Source organism: Trifolium pratense, linkage group LG7 (assembly GCF_020283565.1).
Source record: "Trifolium pratense cultivar HEN17-A07 linkage group LG7, ARS_RC_1.1, whole genome shotgun sequence".
NCBI lineage: Eukaryota > Viridiplantae > Streptophyta > Magnoliopsida > Fabales > Fabaceae > Trifolium > Trifolium pratense.
Window position 1 is genome coordinate 23,904,477 of NC_060065.1, and position 19,762 is coordinate 23,924,238.

Sequence of the window (19,762 nt, forward strand, 5' to 3'; positions counted from 1 at the left end):
AGATATAAAACTTGCAATGTGGTTAAAAGTAATAAGGATAAATTAGTAATTTTGGTGGTAATCAATTTTAATATATTAGTAATTTTTATATAACTATTTTATTCTCTTTTTCTTTTAGTAGATTATTGAGTTGTTGGTATTAATCATTTTGTTGCTATTTTTATGAGTATAGATTGTTTTGTTTTGTTCCAATCTATAATTTGTTTTGTTTATATTTTTAAGCATATCATTTTTATTTTGTATTTATCTTATATTCTCTCTATATATTTTTTAAATTTTTTTTAGTGAAATTACAATGAAGGATATAAAACTTGCAATGTGGTTAAAAATAATAAGGATAAATTACTGCTTATAAAAAAAAAAGGATAAATTACTAATTTTGGTTGTAATCAATTTTAATATATTAGTAATAGATATAATCTTCCTTTTGCTGGGTATACATGTGGAAATTGAAATGCAGATCATAAGAGGAACTTAGTTATTCATTTCATGCAAATGAGATAACACTTAGTTATTATTGGTCTGGAGATTTAAAAAAAATGATTTTTTTTTAAAAAAATCATTTTCAAGAAAATCATATTTTTTAGAGTTTTTGAAAAAAAATTTAAAACTATTTGCCGTTTGTTTACAATTATTAAAATCTATTTTTTTTAAGATGGTGAGGGATGATGAATGATAAAAAAATGGATTTTGATAAAAGCTATTGAAAATAGATTCTCATTTTGATGAAAAAAAAAAGATTTTTTTACTAAAATAATTTTTGAAAAAATCTGAAACAAACACAAGTAAGATAAAAAAATAGTTTTTTTTTTGAGAAAAATAAATTTTTTTGGTGAAAAATCTGAAACAAACTGGTCCTATGTCTGGTGATCACTTGTTTTTTTTGCCACCTAACCATTTTCTCGTGCGCCTTACAAAATTATCAAAATACCCCCGTCTGCTACTTAAGTAGCAGATTCAAACCATCTCCAATGGTGTAGTACTTATTGAAGTGGAAGAAAAAATCACAAGAAAGGGGGGTTGAATTGTGACCCTTTTAAAAAATAATCCTGCACTCTTTTAAAAACTAACTCAACAGAAAACGTTAGAATGATCTCAGAAGGATCTGGTTAGCAGTAAAACAAATTCAAAGTAAATTGTATGCTTAGTGTTTGCTCAAAATAAAAGATGAGGGAAGAGAGAATCAACACACAACAATTATATTGGTTCACCCCCTAATAGTATGGGTTACGTCCAGTCCCTCACGCTCCGTGAGTATCCACTATAATCTTGAGATACTAGTAATCTCAAATTACAAACCTCCTTGATCTAAACCAAGATCAATAACCTTAATCCCTACAAGCTTAATATCTACCTCAGTCCTACAAACTAAGGTGTCACTCAATCAATAGTTACGTATTGACTTGAGCCAATCTTTCTTTTACAATAAGTTGTTCGGATCACAAGCTTTCAAATGAAGAGAAAATCAAGTTGAGAAGCTAATAGAAGAATACACTCAGTTCACTCAATGATATACTGATCCAAGTATGTGATGTTAGAGAGCTGGAGTGAGAGTGGAAGAGTTTGATGACTTGGTCGAAAAAGACAAGTGTAGATCTTGAAATTTGTAGTTGAAACTCTTGAGATATTTGCTTGTTGAAAAACTCAAAGGTTAATTTGAGAAGCAAATCAAAACACTCAAAATACTCAGAAGTACTGATGAGAATGGAGAGCTTGAGTATGAGTGATGAAAGAAGAGCTTGGTACCTTGTACGAAAAAGACAAGTATAGAATGAATGTTGTAGTGTGAGCTCTCAAGTCTTCAAAGCACCCAAGTGTGCTATTTATAGATGTTGTTTGTCCTTTGTTTCGTGGTCTCCAAGTAAGTTTGAGTGGAGCACAAGACTAGCCGTTAGTCCTTTAAAAGCCACATCAAAATATTATTCAAATAATATTTGATGAGAGAGAAGATGCTTCATGAGAATGTTCTTAAAATGATGATGTCATGAGGAGCGTAAGTTTGAGCATCTTTGAGTTGTATAAACTTGTTCTCCACGAACAGCACTGTTGAAGCCTTGGGAGATCAATTATAACAGCTGGATACAACTGGAGAGAATCTTTCGATCAAGAGCAGGAAATCTGCTTGATTCTGGAACGTTCTTAGATCGTTCTCCAGAGTATTTTCTATTTCTTGGCCTAGATCAGATAGAGAGGAATGCTTTGCTTGTTTTGATTTCGTGGGCCTCAAGATATTCATGATGATCATATGATGATAGCTGGTCTTCTTATCCTTTTAATATTCATGTGTTCTTGTAAAAGTACAAGTAGCTTTCCATTGTAGATCAAGAGCATAGTGAAATATATTTTATGAAGTCCTTTGAGAAGTACCATTTCAAACTTGTTGTCTCCTTTTTATTGGTCCATAAATGTCTTCAAATAATCTCTGAATAGAGCATGTGAGCTTGAGAAATAAATTGTCAAAGACATGTTCATGTTTATTCCTTAAACATGACCAAATAGGAAGCTTTCTTTTGCTATCATTTAATCCTTGCTTTAAAGGACTTATATCCTGTAGAGATTCTCTTCAATGAAGTCCTTTGCAAAAGTGCTTATTTGTCTCTTGTTCATATGATATCAATTAAATGCTTATTGTTGATGTATAGCTTTGCACGTGAGAAAAAGTGCAGACTGGAGAATGTTCTCTGATCATTCTCATAAACTTGCAGTTTTCAACAATTTCAAGTAGAATGATATATAATGAATGAGCTTTAGTTCCTGTCTATATTAATCACTCAAGAGCACTTGTTAGATCACAATAAGTGCTTGTGTTGAAGTTCTAACCTGGAAGAGTTTATTCCTTGAACTGGAGAATGTTCTCGGATCATGCTTGAAACAATATTCAACACTTTTCTTAAGGAGTGGGACATATAATCTTGTTGCTGCAAAACTTCCCATAATTCCTTTTGATGTTTTCACACATTGTTGTATGTTCATTGAGTATCTTTGAGATTCTTCAGTAAAGGCGTGAGTGTACTCATAATGAGAATGATTAAAACTTTTATGCCTTGTGATAAGCTCCTTTGTAAAACTCATGGAAAATCATTCTCAAACATTGTCATCTTGAGAAGCTTTGGTAGGATGATACTTTGACGTTAATTGCAGTAGTAAATCCTCAAAGCATGTAGTACAAAACTCAATGTGAGTTTTGTCACACAACATCGATCCTTTTGTAGCTTGTAATCCTTTTGTAACATCTATTCATAGTATATTCTTTTGTAGCTTGTGATGCAGGTTTTTCCATTATGATTCTTCAACTACGATCATCATAATCTTCCTTGAATATTTAATTCCCATTGTAAACCTTGTGAAGAAGATGAAGACTATTAATCATGAAGTTTACTTTCTTTGCTTGAACCTTAAACCAATCCACGTAAACAACAGTCTTTAAAAAATCTTCTTGATGCTTGTGATACTACTGTTGTAATTATCAAATGATACTCCAAATCTTTCACTGTTTGAGTATATAAATGCACTTGTTGATGTGAGTGACTTCTAGCTCGTCCACTTTTGCTAATATCTATCTTTCAACAAAAACTCAAGTGCAAACATCAGTAGATCACCATTCATAAAACTTAACATTTATTCCATAAGGTTTGTTGTCATTAAAACACTAAAATGGATTTTGCCTCAACACTTACTCATGGTACTTATTAGGTACTACTATTGGAACAATATCCATTTGAGTACCTAATAGGTACTAGTTCTACAATAAGTATTAATACCTGTTTGGTTTTTGTGGGTCCCATTTATAATGATGTATAGTTATTGGGGAGATGTGTTATTGGTAGGGCCTATTTAGAACTTTTTAAGAGATATTGGGTTGGAGATATTGAGAAATTATTAGGTACTATTATTAAAAAATTATAAATGAGTGATGTGTACACGTGGGGTCCAATTAAGTACTCAAAAATGAGTATCTCCATTGTGGATGCTCTCACTGTTTAAGATCTTAATTTCATGGTAGGGTTTTTTTTCTTCTCAATAACTCGTTTTTATAACGCCCGCTACTTAAGTAGCGGATGTTATAAAAATGAGAAATTTTCATGTTAGGGAGGTGTTTTTTCCTTCAAATTTCCTATTTTTATAATGTCCACTATTTAAAGTACAGGTAAAAATCTTGAATTTCATGTAGGTGTTTTTTTCTCTAAATTTCTCACTTTTATAACGTTCGCTACTTAAGTAGCGGAAAGGTAAAAATGGAAACTCGTAGGGCGCGCAATAAACCGATAGGGTGGCAAAAGTAAATATCTTTTTAAGGAAAGCTCAAATTCAAGGCTCAATATTTGGGTTTAGCTTGTTCAAACATTGAAATTTGGAATTTTTTTTTCTACCCCTACATTTAACTCTTTACCCCTACAAAAAACCCAATATTCTCATTATACCCTTTGTATTATTTTAGTTCACCCCTACATTTGAGCAAAGTTACAAATTGGAAAAATCAAACAATGAGTTTCGAATTTTAGCCACGGTTAAACCGTGTCTAACTGGAAAATTTCACAATAGTTTAAACATGTGTTCCGGTAAGAAAATTGTAAACCGGAACGGTTGTTGAAAAGTGTTCCGGTATAGAATCTGGAAACCCCAAAACTAAAAACATCAATCTTAGTACTCAAATTATCAGGAGTTAAATTGTACTAAGCTGTAACACTCTCATTCGCAAAACATACATAACACAATTTCTACCCAAATCTGTGTTATTATGATTTTGTTCCATTCTCTCCACCTCTTCATCTTCAACAATTCCCTTTGATTCATTCATTCATCAACACAATCCAAAAACCCTTCAACTTTTTTACTTAATCATGGGCTACCTCAATTTTTCTTGCAAAGCTCAATCTTACATCTCAACCTCAAATTCTCTATCATCATCATCATCATCAAAACCAAACAAAGACAAAGAAAAAACCATCAAGATCCAACAATTTCAATACAGTGATCTTGAAGTTGCAACAAACAATTTCTCAAACAATAACCATCTAGACCTCACTCTCTTCTCAATCAACAGACCCATCTCATCATCTTCACCTGAAATCACCAATGAAGTTGATAACAAAATCGATATTTTGTAGAAAATTCAAAGTCCCAGGTTGGTTAATCTTGTTGGGTTTACAAATGATTCAAAAGATACACTAAGATTGATGTTTTCAGTTTTGAGAATTCCATATTTTATATTTAGCCACGGTTAAATCGTGGGTAACACTTTACCGGAAAACTTTTTTATAATTGTTCCGGTTTGCAATTTTCTTACCGGAACACATGTTTAAACTATTCCGAAATTTTCCAATAAACTTTGAGACTCATTGTTTGATTTGTCCAGTTTGTAACTTTGCTCAAATGTAGGGTGAACTAAAATAATACAAATGGTATAATGAGTTTTTTGTAGGGGTAGAGGGTTAAATGTTGGGGTAGGAAAAAAAAAAAATCTGAAATTTGTTTTCCCTACTCCAACATTTAACCCTTTGCCCCTACAAATAATTAAGTATTCCCATTTTACCCTTTTACATTTAATTAAAGTTACAAACACGAAATGTTTTAAAAAAAAGAGTTCCAAACAATTAGCCACGGTTAACTGTGGCTAACCTGAAAATTTTCGGAATACCTCAACTAAGTTTTCCGGTTAAACAATAGCAAACCGGAACACTTGTAAAATGATTTCTGGTAACACATTAGCCAACGATATGTTCAACCGTGGCAAAAAAACGTGAATCTGGAATTTTGGGATGTTATAGCTAATTGCAAAATTCCACAAGATATATTAACCCTTTGAATTTTGGGATGTTGCTTCCTGTAGTTCTCAAACATTATATAAGACTTTATGTTATGATAAATCTGACATTGAATATTGGAGCATCACCAATGATGCAACTATTCTTTGGATGATTAAGAATTAAGATACTTCATCTCTCCAATGATGCAACTATTCTTTGGATGCTTAAGATACCTCATCTCTCCATGGTTCTGCAAAACTCACTGTCAAATTTAAATATGTACTTAAGAACGCATATTGGAATTGGTCAAAGGTCTTTGAGGACAAGTTTATTAATTTGAGTTCATCTAGTTATAGTTTTAGTTATCTAATTTGTTTTTCTGACAAAAAATGTAAAAGTTTAAACTCAAACTTCCAATCCCATCATTATTATTATTATTAATTAATGTAGTAGTCATTTAGACCCTCAAGGTTTCTATATTGAGTCAAGATCCATTGACACAAAATCTCAACCATTTATTTGTTTTAATTTAATGGCAGTAATTGTTTGTTAACTTAAATCACGTGAGTGAGCTTTTCTCCCCCAAGTCCCAACTCTCCCAACAACAGACGCACTACCAACATATTTTGAAAGAGAACCAATTGAATCATGCCTCTCCTCACTGAACAGTACATCATGATTTACAAGCAATTGAACCAATTGAACCCTATACAATCACCTTCTTATTCATAACCAGCAATGATAGTAATTCATGATTCTTCTTCTGTGCATAACATCGAGATTGACTACCAATTCAATTTAATTTAAAGGATTGTTTTTTCCTTTCTATTTTACCAAAATCACAATATTGAATTTATTATATATGCAGGTATCTTGCGTTAATGATTTACAAGCTAGCTAACATGTCTGATTGTCCAATTGAAATTAATATTTGAATTATTTAATCATAGCCAAAATCTAAATCGACGGCATCTCTAAAACTAATTAATCAAGATTGGTGTTGAATTATTACTTTGGTTACTTCTATGCATTTCTATTTCCTGCAGTTGGGTTAAGCACATATTAAAACAACTATTAAAAAATTTAATATAACTAAAATTATCCCCTAAAAAAAAATAAAAATATATAGGCTTAAATGCAGTTTTACCCCCCCTGTTTTGATTAAATCGGAATTTTACCCCCCTGTTTTTAAACGCGGACTTTTACCCCCTGTTTTATAATTTGTTGGATTTTGCCCCCCCTAAAATTCTGCTTTCGAGTCACAACTTTAAACCTTCGCACACAACTCAATTTTGATCAATAATTTACCAAAAGGATACCGAAATGACCGTAATCGAGTTATCTTTCCACATAATCAAACCCCACTGAATTTGGAGTTACAAAGAGAGATTAATTACCGTTTTAGTGAAGGTATGTCCCCCAAAATTCTGCAAAAAATCTGCTTTCGAGTCACAACTTCAAAGCTTCGCATACAACTCAATTTGGATCCATAATTCACCAAACAGCTACCGAAATGACCGTAATCGAGTTATCTTTCCACATAATCAAACCCCACTGAATTTGGAGTTACAAAGAGAGATTAATTACCGTTTTAGTGAAGGTATGTCCCCAAAATTCTGCAAAAAATCTGCTTTCGAGTCACAAATTCAAAGCTTCGCATACAACTCAATTTGGATCCATAATTCACCAAATGGCTACCGAAATGACCGTAATCGAGTTAGATTTCCACATAATCAAACCCCACTAAATTTGGAGTTACCGAGAGAGATTAATTACCGTTTTAGTGAAGGTCTGTCCAATTACTAATTCTGCAGAAATCTACTTGTGATCTTCAAATTCAACATCGTCTACCGAACACATCGTAACTCCAAATTCTACGAAATTGAAATGCCAACAAGGGTAATTTCGTTAGATTTCCATACATGTAAATAGTATTAAAAAATGAGCTACAGGGTGAGAGGAATGACGAGAATACCAGTAGTAGTTTCATACGATAATTAATTTGAACAGACCTTCAATAAAACAGTAATTAATCTCTCTCTGTAACTCCAAATTTAGTGGAGTTTGATTCTGTGGAAAACTAACTCGATTGCGGTCGTTTCGGTACCAGTTTGGTGAATTGTTGATCCAAATTGAGTTATGTGCGTAGCTTTGAACTTGAGGCTCAGAAGCAGATTTTGTGCAAAATTTTGGTGGGGGGGCAAAATCCAACAAATTATAAAATAGGGGGGGTAAAACTGCATTTAAGCCAAATATATATATATATATATATATATATATATATATATAACTAAAATAATTTTTTTGTCTAGTTGATATAAAAAATGCAGAGTGAAGATAAAAAAGCCAAAAACATATAAAAGAAAAAGAAACTCTGTTCTTGTTCTGGTATCTGTCATTCAAATTCCGCATTTTTCAAAATAGGGGGGGTAAAACTGCATTTAAGCCATATATATATATATATATATATATATATATATATGGGGTTTTCTAACATAGACCCTAGTTAGGTCTAAGTTAGCAAGGTGCACCTTTTCAATTGGACCAAAATACCCATTCTTTTAATTTTTGAAAGAATAGAGCAACAGGGGCATTTCTGTAATTTTACACCAACAGTACACGCGCCCCACCTTCTGGAACCATTAATAGATGCGGATCCAGTGTCGCGCGCGTACCGAAGGACCATGGTTACAGGCCGTTGATTTTTATCAGACAGCCAAGATCTGATCTCATCAAGACTGTCTGATCAATCACACAGCCCAGATCATCCTGATCCATCAGATTCCATCGCCTGCGCCACACTGGATTACAACCTGGAGAGAGAAAAATTTGCTTTTAAAAAGTAGGACACGTGTCACACAATGGTTGGCTGAGCGTGATTTTTGTTCATTTAATACTTTGAACTCAATTATTTCGTTGTAAATTAATTTTTTATTTTTTTATTTTTATACCAAAATTCATAATTTTTTTTTGTCTACAATTAGAGACTTGGTTCGTTTGATTTGGACACCGAAAAAAAAACGCAATTTTTCACTACCTTAATCTCATTTTTTGTCTACTAAATACGTTACTTGTGTGTTGTAATTTAACACGCACCACTCAACCAACTCACTGAAACCATTATACCAGGAAAATAGTAGATAATATTCTGGAACTTTTGGTATATTTTATGAAATTTTTGGAGACCTTAAACTATTTTTAGTTAATTAAATGAGATAAAACGGTAATTAAAAACTAATGTTTGCTTCTGAAACCATTTTACTGGTAGAATGGTTGCACATAGTTGTATTATGAAACCATTTTACTGGTAGAATGGTTTCAATGAGTAATTTATTAATTGTGTTTGCTTATGAAACCATTTATCTGGTACAATGGTTTCAGAGAGTTGTAATCTGAAACCATTTTGCTGGTAGAATGGTTTCAGTAAGTTGATTATTAGTTATTTGCTTCTGAAACCATTTAGCTTGTAGAATGGTTGCACATAGTTGTATTCTGAAACCATTTTACTGATAGAATGGTTTCAGTGAGTAATTTATTAATTGTGTTTGCTTCTGAAACCATTTATCTGGTACAATGGTTTCAGAGAGTTGTAATCTGAAACCATTTTGCTGGTAGAATGGTTTCAGTAAGTTGATTATTAGTTATTTGCTTCTGAAACCATTTAGCTTGTAGAATGGTTTCAGAGATTTGTACTCTGAAACCATTTTCCTGGTAGAATGGTTTCAGTGAGTTGATGTAAGGTAGTGAAAAATGAGATTAAGGTAGTGAAAAATTGGGTTTTTTTTTCTGTGTCCAAATCAAACGAACCAAGTCTCTATTTGTAGAGAAAAAAAAATTATGAATTTTGGTATAAAAATAAAAAATAAAAAATTAATTTACGACGAAATAATCGAGTTTAAAGTATTAAATGAAAAAAAATAAACGCAGCCAACCATTGTGTGACACGTGGCCTTACCTTTTCAAAAAGTTTTCTCTCTCCGCCCATCCTTCCACCCACGCGCGCCTGTCGGCGCGTGTGATGCACGCGCGTGGATTTTATGCAATCAGGAGCTGCCACGTGTCCTGGGGGGTGGGAAAAGAAGGTGGGGGCGCGTGTACTGTTGGGTAAATTACAGAAATGCCCTTGTTGCTCTATTCTTTCAAAAATTAAAAAAATGGGTATTTTTGTCCAACTGAAAAGGTGCACCTTGCTAACTTAGACCCAACTGGGTCTAAGTTAGCAGCCCCCTATATATATATATATATATATATAACTAAAATAATTTTTTTGTCTAGTTGATATAAAAAAAGCCAAAAACATATAAAAGAAAAAGAAACTCTGTTCTTGTTCTGGTATCTGTCATTCAAATCCTAATCTCACAGTATCTCACAACACAACAAATCTACTAATCATTCTCTCTTTCTTCCAAACCAAGAAAAGAAACAAGAACACAAATCTCTTCAATTCTCTCCTTCACTCTCTCTCCCATTCTCTCCATGCCATGGAGAACATCAACCACTATCCTCATTTCTTCATCATCATCATCATCACACTCATCTTTTTCACTAACTTCACAAAATGCGGTAGCACAACAAACACTACAAACACCACAATCACCACCACCATCACCACCACCACCACCAACAACAACAACAACAACAACATCACAGCCACATCAATTCCACCAATGGCAAAGCAAGAAATAAACAACATTCTCGACGCTCTAATCGGAACAGGAGACACAAGCATAAACAAATGGGTAAGCATATTATCAATGTCAAATCCATTACTAAGTCTAACACTCTTCATCCCTCAACAAACACCATCACATTCATCTACATTAGATCCATTATCTTTCCCATATCATGTCATTCCACAGCGTCTCGTATTTGCAGACCTTCTCCTCCTCCCTCGTTACTCTCGTCTCCCTACTCTCCTCCCCGATAAAACCATCACTGTTACCGATAACTCCCGCAGTAATTTTACGCTCGACGATGTGTTACTCACTCATCCTGATCTTTATAACACCCCTTCTCTTGCTGTTCATGCTGTTAAGACACTTCTTGATTACTCTCTCTTTGGTAATGCCACCATGACGCCTACTTCGTCAAATTTTTTGCCTGTGGGAGAAACGTGGAAGTCTGCTCACTCTGCTGCCTCCTCGTCGTCTGCCGCCTTCATGCTGTTCTTGTTGGTTATCTGGACTTTTCTTGTTCAAGAATTAGTCTTCTTTGTGTAAGACACCAATGCAGATAACTGAATTTTCTTTTTGTGAAATTTTTTATTTGTTGTAATGTTTGTTTAGATTGGTTTGTTAATATGCATAGCATAATGCATGCATAGATTTTTAGAGTTTAGTACAAAGATTGAATAAAGAGGTCTTTCTTTTCTGTTAATTTTGTACTTTTCATGCAATTTTTTTGTTTTGTTTAACTCTTATCTGATTCAACAAATTACAAATGTGATATGTGTGGAATATTAGAGGATGTGATTGGAATGTGGTTTATGAAGGCAATGCTTTTAGTAATTTGATTTGGTTAATAAGATTCAAATTATTCTTTAAAGTAACTAATTACATGTGTTAATTTAGGTCATAGATCACCCAAAAGATTACATAAAATTGTGACTAATTCAAGTGGTAGACTTTTTTAAAGGGGTTAAATTATATTTTAATGATTTAGCCACTTAACCATCTCATCATAGTGCATGTGTTAATTTTGCATACTGTTAGGCATGAATGCATTCTTTAGGAAAAGTTTTCTTCACCCCCAAACATTAGTTTGAATGTGAGCATACAAAAAAAAAAAGAAAGTTAAAGTTATGTTTGGATTTACTTATTTTTGATATGTAAAACAATTATGTAAATAAATAAGCTTTTATGTATTATACATAAGTTTATCAAGATACAATTTATCCAAGTGAAAACTTATGAATTAACGTAAAAACTTATTTATTTGCATAAACTATTTTTCATAAGCTCAAAAATAAGTTAATCCAAACCCTAATTCTATGTCATTTAGAAGTGCACTTCAAAATCGCCCTAAAATACACTTTCAAAAAAATGTAAAGTATTTTAGAAGTGAGCGGTGAAAACTGAAAAGTTTAATATATTGATTTTGGTAGGACTGTTCATTAATAATTGTGAACCGAACTGAACCGAGCTGAAAATAACCAAATCATACTATAAGTTTACAAACCGAACCATTAATCTCAGTACAATTCTCTAACTGTGAACCGAATCATGGTTAACCGAACCTAACTGTGAATAACCGAACCATAAATTCAAAACTTAAAAACAAAAAAAATCTCAATTTTCAATTTTTCACGTGATCTCAAACTTAACCGAACCATTGTTGTTTGTTATTGTTTCCTTTCATATATCAGTGATATTCACGTGAGTATTCTTAGAGCACCAGTGATATTCTTCAACATGTTTTTAGAAATCGATATGGACGAAAGTGACTCAAGTCCAAGTAACTTTTCCAATTTGGAAATTTTACCAATTTCCTTAGGAATAGAAGCTGTTAAATTATTGGAATAAAGCTCCAAAACTGTGAGATTTGTAAGGTTAACAATTCCATCATCAATTGTTCCATTAATTCTATTAAGTGGCAATGATATTTCTGTAAGTGAAACAGCATCATAAATATCAACTGGTTTATTCTCTGCTCTAAATCTCTCAAGCTTAGAACATGCTCCTAAACCAGTATCAATAAAACCAGCAAAATCATTGGATGAATAATCCAAGAATCTTATTTAAGTTGAAGAGGAAAAATGTATTGCAAATGTAGCAGTTCTTCAACTTATTGTATGTGATGTGTAGCAAATTTGAATTTACAAGTCTATAAATCAATATTTCTAGTTTATTCATCTATAACTGTCAAAAAAAAAATTTATTCATCTATAAGCCATAAAAATTGATTATTATTGTATGTTTGAATTTTCTAAAAAATGGTAAAAAACCAAAAAAGATGTGTAACAGTTCAGTTAACCACAAAAACAGTTCAGTTCAATGTGGTTAATAGTTCGGTTCGGTTAAGAATTAAAAACCGGTTAACTGAACCATAATTACAGTTCGGTTCAGTTTGGCTATAAACCATAACGGTTTGGTTCGGTTATTTGACAAAACCGAACCATGAACAGTCCTAGATTTTGGTGTATAATCATACTTATGAGCACAAGTTAAGTTACTAATGAGTAAATAACATTCAGAGGCAAAGTAGGATATTCATTTCCCAAGCAAGTCTCTATCCTAGCAGAAATTCAATTCCATCCAATTCATCTAGAATCACTTCAAATTTATTCGTATTTAATTTAACTCGCACCAGGCGTGTTTGAATGGTACACACCATATTGTTTTGCAAGGGAGTCACATATTATGATATATCTAAGATCATACATGATCAAAATTCTGCGCAGGAGAGTGTGCATTCGCGGTGTATTATTTTCCTGACACTTTATCATTTATTGTAACAGCTGCATTTGTTTATCTGTTTATATACAGAATTTAGACAGAAAATAAATAAAATGTAAAACCTAAATCCAACAAAAGCTAAAGGCTTGACCTTAAAAGGCAAATCCAAAAGGAAAATTTAAAAGGGGCAATGGCAAAATGCATCTGTAATTAGGTCAATGATGATTGAGGGCAAGTACCAAAATTTTATCTAGGCTTCACCCAGAAACTTCTTCAGTTCAATTTATCGCTAAAAGAATGAACCTAACTTGTGACTAAATTGAAATATGACTATCCAAAGTCAGAAAGAATTGATATCTTATTCTTAGTATAGCTACAAAGCTTTCTGAATCTCATCCATCAGTGATGTCAATGCCATTCTCCACTCGGAGCATTGTGTGTCAGAATCGAGTAACTTGCGCAATGAACTTAACTCATCAGGACTTGCCTTTTGTAGTATTGATTTCATCTCTTCAAGAGAACGACAACTTCCGCCTATGTTGTCCTTTGCCTGATCAATCAAATGGATACCAAAAACTTTGGTATTGACATTATTATCTAAAGGGCTACTTGAACAATTGCAGTTATCGATGACACTGCCTGGAGATGTAGGGAAAGCTTTGTGATTCCAATATTCTGAACACTGATGACTTGGATCTTGAGCTTCGATGGCCTGAAAATGTTTGTCGGAACATGTGAGAACATATTCAAGAAGAGTTATTTAAGTTTTTATGAAATTATATCTGAATTAGTTCAACAGTACTACTTAACAAATTTGACTGTAATAAGCAATGTTAATACAGTTCAACGCAATATGGTGGAAATTTGAACAATGTGGTTAGGTGATGGTGATTCAATTCAACATCAGAAAAACTACAAACAATATTGGTGCTAGCTAAAGTTGCACAAAAACATAGATAAGATTCATATGTTTACATTACCTGAATAATGGACGGCAAAAGGAAGCCAAACATTCTAAATCCGTTAACGCTTTTCAGAAGCTCTAAGGATGGAAGAAGTTCAAGTTCACCTCGATTCCTTCGCTCCGTGATTTCATTATGTAGTCTCTTAAGAACTGATTCCCAACACTTATCAGCTGATGTGTCAGTGAATGCGTCACTTGGACATTCTTCCATTGTAACCTGAAACATTTTATGGAATGAGAGGGACATATACTTGAACTGTGAATCATTAATCGTATTGGATTCTAACATTCAAATAAAACTAACAAAAATTGTGGCCATGAACTGTAAATAACAGAGTTCAACAAATAGTAACTTTTCAACATGATTTCATTTTTAATTCAAACAGAAACAGATATAATTGATTGTCAATTCAAACAGAAACAGGGTCATGAATGATACCTTGAAAAGAGGTCCAAGAAGTCCAGCATCAATAACTTCAGAAACATAGCTACAGATTCTTGTTGGATTGAGGATACTAAAGAAATTAACTCGACTCTTGAATCCTTCAAAAGTTTACAAAAACAATTTAAAATTAAACTTCCAACGTATTTAATCAATGGTAAAATCTAAAATTGGAAAAGATCTGATTATAGCATACCTTTTGGATATATTGCATGCTTACTACACCATAGCTTTCCATGAACAACAGATCCCAAACTAATTGGCTTGACAGAAGTACTAAAAATTTGCATTAGAAAGCTTTCCTGTGTCGAAGATATACTCGCACTTGTGGTGTTTATGACTTCTTTTTCGAATACAATTTTGGGTTTCTTTCTTGAATCTGAATCCATTTGCAGATCCACCTCATATTTTCCACAGTCAGATATACTAGAATTGTTAACATCCCTGGAGCATGAAGAAACTTCCGTCTTCACAACAGATGAATGTAATAGGTCACCCACACCATCAAGTTCCATGTTGTCTTGTTCCTTTTTGTTCTCCGAACAACATACTTTCTCGTCCACTGAATCACCCTTGTTATGGTTATCCGCAATACGCAGCAAATACTTTTCATTTTCGGCAGATATAACATCAAGATTCAAATCCAAAGAACCTGCCTGATCCACCTTATCTTTGTCTACGACTATCGTATTGTCATTATCACTATCTGTACTTCCATTTGGTGCACTAAGAGTTACAAGGTGAGATTCAGACTGCATTATCTCTGAAGTAACATTACTAGGTGCATTTATATTTGAACTATCCTTGGTTCCTTCGCAACCAGTTTCGTCAAGACCCTTATTTATTTCTACCTCCGGTTTATCTAAGCAAACCTCATTGGCCACAGCAGAAACCATTCCGAAGTTTTTATTTTCCCATAATTCAAGAGCAAGAGAATCTCCTTCAAGTGCTTCATGCAATTTGTTTAGCTCGTTCATATTATACCGAAGAAGAACAAATCTTTTGTCCATTTCACACGAGCAGAACGAACTAGCATGCTTAAGACAAGAATATCTATCAGGAGAGCACTCACAACCTACGGCAGATAGGTACAAGTCATAGAAGCAAGAGAAACATTCTCTTTCGGTATGCACATCAAAATCATTGCCCATATTCAGACTCTTAAAATGAGTTGGAAGACAGTCCAGCCTCTCTTCTTCCATCTTTATCCTTGCCTGTCAGAAAAATGGGTAACGAGAAAAATAAATAAGGAATCAGATAGTAAATGTTGTATTGAACTTTGAAAATGCTAAGTAAATAGATAAGAATAAAGTTCATCTGAAAAACGACAATTAAAAAGGAATGGATGGAGTATAATATAAGCTTTGAAACACCATGGAGCTTTCAGAATTTGTTGATGTAGGTATGATCAAAGAGGAGAGTGGTGAATCATTACCTTAAATGCCTTAGTAAGAACTCCATCCTTCCCACAGACGCTTTTCCATTTCAAATTTTTAGGAGTTTCCTTTCCATGAAGATCTAATTCTGTAAGGGCTCGTATAGCTTCCAGTGATGATCCAAATAAAAGCTTGTCATGTGACAATGATGTCTTACGGCGTTGTAAACTGTAAAGTTCAACGGCATTCAGGCCGTGCATTAACCAATCAACAGGAGCCACATTTACTGCTTCTGCACAGTTGAACCCACAATTGAACCCAGAGTGGTACCCCCTCGGAAAGGTAATGACAAATTCACCAGAATGCTGAACAGTACGATATACGGGAACTCCCTCAGATTTAAGAATTGACGGAGATAACTGAGTAACCTGCATGGAGATGAAAATCATAACTATATAATAAAATTCCCAATATTTACTGCAAGTTCTGGACATAAAATAACGTGAAAGCCTAATGCTAAAACAATATAACCACATAATACGGCTGTTACATTCAGCCTGCTATGTAAGAGGAAAAGGTTATGAATACAGCAACGATAAACAATAACGATTAAGGAAACTACAAGTCGTAGTGTTATACCAGATCATTGAGTAGATTTGGTACTTCCTCGAACAAATCAGGCAAGTGTTTCTTCATCGCGTCTTCAAAAGCAGAAGCATGGCTTCCAGGTACTCCATACCATATCTTTGGGTCACCAAAGTGTAGATAATTAAGCGAATAGAGGTGATGATCCTCAACATGCTGTTTGAGCAGAAAATAGTGTCAATGTGTTATCCTATCTTTCTTGAAACTATTTGGGTTTGAAACAAAATGCATAAATTTATACTTGAAAATAAAAGTAATTCTCACCACTTACCCAGCAAAATGATGAAAAGCACATGCCAACATACAGCCATGGAACTAGTACTCCGGAGATATCACTTCCTTCAAAACTTAGTACAGAACCTGGTAGTCGCGGGAAGTTATTTAGATTCCAACCAGAAAGGGCATACTGGTCCGGATAACCCTTAGTTAAGGATGATGATGCCTTAGGAAAACCACTTCCAAATACTCCAGTTTCTAAATCAGCTCCGTAATACACCTACAATATAAGAGTTTATTGTTCATTCTGTTTTCACCATTATGTAACAGTAAAAGACCAATATAGTAGTCAATAAACAAAGGTTAGTAATACTACCTCGACTTCATCAGTTGGTTGTTCAACTATTCGCCAGTATTCACCTTCAATTTCATCCTCGGAGGGCATTCGTCTCTTTTCCTGGTTACTATCACCGACTTTTCCATCTTCATTGACATCTTTCAACCCAAAGTAGCATTCCTTAAAGTATTTAGCAAATTGCTGAAAGTCTTTAAACGTGAAGTCCGACCCTGATTGGAATCCATATTTCTCGTCAGCTTCAGAAGCATTTTTAGCTTCAGAAGCTGAATTGGAAACTCTCCTACATGTTCCTGTTTTGGAGTTCTTTCTATTTCTACGTTTCCGTTTCCTTCCCCTACTTTTTTTCTTCATAGGTTCTCTATTTTGAAGCAAATCAATTTGCTGAATACGGGTGGAAAATTCGGCATTTTCCCATATATCTTTCTCCTTAAGAAGGCAAGGTGGAACCCAACAAGCTGGAGGGACAATCCTACATATGCCATAAGGTTCAGCTAGTGGACGTATCTTTGCTATATAACTCAGTGTATCTTCAAACTCCTAATTCAATTAAGACGAGTAAAAATAAGAAACCAAAGTTAGTCAAAATACAATAATACAACCATATAAACAATATGAAGATGGTTATAATAATAAAAAAGTACTTCAATAGTCGGATGAAACACAGGTGCTTCGTCCATTATTGGCCGACATGCTTCAGTTGGATCCCATCTAGCTGATATCTGCAATGTGACAAAAATAATCCAACATATGAAAATAAAATCAACAAAAGTATAAATCTCTCAAATCCGCTCTCACGCTGTGTAGTGTGTACATATAATTCGCCATAGCTTCCAAAACACTCAATTTTCCTATGCTAAAATAAACGTGTTTAAAAAGCAAATATAGTCATTGACTTCTATGTTTCAAATAAAATTGGATTCCGATGATTCAAGAATGAATTGCTAAAAATTTTGAACCCCAATACTATGCAAGTTTATATAATTTGATGATCGGGAGAGGGAAGTAAAAAGTAACTGGAAAAAATCAAAGTGCTAGGTTTTAAATGACAATTCGATTCAAATTACAAACAAATTGTTGCTATTTGAAAACCACAAATGTTGTTCATGCATAATCAAACACAAAAGACCTAACTACATACCTTTTTACTTCTCAGACTGCCAGAAGACTCGACCGCATTGTTATTTTTTGGCTTGTGCCGAAGAGGACTATCCTGAAAAATATGTACGAAATCTAAATTAATTGCTGCTAGATGCTACTCAAATCACTTTGCATAAGAAATCAATTCCATTAAATGAAACTACGATGGATGTCGAAGACAACAAAATAACAACATTGAATCGAAAAATCAAATAGATACCAATATCACATATCTAGGTTATTCCAAAAACCTAATCGAAGGCATTACACGAAAAAATTCTAAACTTTTCAAACCATAATTGCTCGGCGCATATAGCTACAGAACAAGATCAAGGGTTTAGAAAACAGTTCATCAATAAAACCGGAAACATCGATACAATGTAACAAGCATAACAGAAAAAACAAACAAACAATTTTCCAAATTTCATGAACAAGAATAATAACAAGATCATAAGCAATTGTGATCCACAAAAAACAGAGGATAATAGATTCACACAAAAAAGAACAATATTAGATATAGATATAGAACATTCTAGACAAATCATACATTATTAGGGTTTGAAAATCTAACCTCTTTTGCATCCACTTTCAACTGTTCCATTCAATCAAAGATTATTGAATAAATAAATTATCTAATCCTGCAATAAAATACAAATATCCCTTTAAACTAACATAATCATCAAAGTTCACAAATGATAAAAACAGACACAGCCCAGAAACGGTTTTCTACTTCTCTTATAGCAAAATAACTGTCCATAAAAAACCCTTAAAAAAAACAAAAAATAAAAATCAATTTTTTATTTTTTTTTTAATTTTTTTTGGAAAGAAACAAATGCAGAAAATATGATACGCACCAAATGCAGCAAAAGAGAGTTTCTGTTACTTCCACGTTGTGATTGCGTATAAATGGATTAAAAGAAGAAAATTTGTGAAGAAATTAACAGAGTGAAGAAAACCTAAATGCAAATTCAATTTGCATGTGTGTGAAAAATTGTGTGAGACTCTCTCCTCTAACAATTACCTACAAATTTCCAATGAAATAAAAGTGTGAAAAATATATATATCTTAGGAGTTTTGGAATCTAATGCTCATATAGTATACCGAAATTTATGAGAAAATTAAATAAAAACGAAAATTATATAAATAGTCATTGACTGAGTAAATATATTTATTTATTTTTTTTATCCAAGAGAGATAGGAAATAATATAAAATACTAAAATAATTAAATAGAACAATTTAGATGTATATAGTTCTACGTGAAAAAGAAACCTAATTTTTATTTTTTTACCTTCACCACCAGCTGGTTCGGGTTAGTTCCGACATTAGAAAACTAATTTTTTTCTTTTATCAAAAAATTTCTGTTTTTTTTTTTGTCAAGTAGTTCAGTGGCTATAAAATTCACCTTAAACATGAATAAGTGAAGTGTTCCGGATTCGAACACTAGTTATTTAAAATAAACTATTAAACTATACTTAATTCCTG

At 33.1% G+C, this 19,762-nt stretch overlaps 2 protein-coding genes across 2 annotated transcripts; one reads left to right on the forward strand and one right to left on the reverse strand.

Annotated features, from left to right (window-relative positions):
• The first annotated feature begins 10,414 nt into the window (after nt 1–10,414).
• On the forward strand, nt 10,415–10,966 carry LOC123896094 (FAS1 domain-containing protein SELMODRAFT_448915-like). Its single transcript, XM_045946534.1, has one exon. The coding sequence runs from the start codon at nt 10,415–10,417 to the stop codon at nt 10,964–10,966; it is 552 nt and encodes a 183-aa protein (XP_045802490.1).
• Nucleotides 10,967–13,127: 2,161 nt separating this feature from the next.
• Nucleotides 13,128–19,378, reverse strand: LOC123895438 (probable lysine-specific demethylase JMJ14). The gene is made up of 12 exons (XM_045945797.1): nt 19,134–19,378; nt 18,851–18,917; nt 18,281–18,352; nt 17,784–17,861; nt 17,161–17,679; nt 16,840–17,064; nt 16,563–16,724; nt 15,983–16,351; nt 14,744–15,761; nt 14,545–14,648; nt 14,122–14,322; nt 13,128–13,853 (listed from the first exon to the last, which is right to left on the reverse strand). The coding sequence occupies exons 2-12, from the start codon at nt 18,878–18,880 to the stop codon at nt 13,515–13,517; spliced, it is 3,117 nt and encodes a 1,038-aa protein (XP_045801753.1). The 5' UTR covers nt 18,881–18,917; nt 19,134–19,378; the 3' UTR covers nt 13,128–13,514.
• Between the last annotated feature and the right edge of the window lie 384 nt (nt 19,379–19,762).

Bases quoted from the DNA above. Each gene is read 5' to 3' on its own strand.
- LOC123896094 (XM_045946534.1), top strand. From the start codon at position 10,415: ATGGCAAAGCAAGAAATAAACAACATTCTCGACGCTCTAATCGGAACA.
- LOC123895438 (XM_045945797.1), bottom strand. From the start codon at position 18,880: ATGGAACAGTTGAAAGTGGATGCAAAAGAG. The intron at 17,680-17,783 runs GTACTTTTTTAT...TAATTGAATTAG, and splicing joins TGTTTCATCCGACTATTGAA to GAGTTTGAAGATACACTGAG. The intron at 16,725-16,839 runs GTAAGTGGTGAG...CTGCTCAAACAG, and splicing joins GCTTTTCATCATTTTGCTGG to CATGTTGAGGATCATCACCT.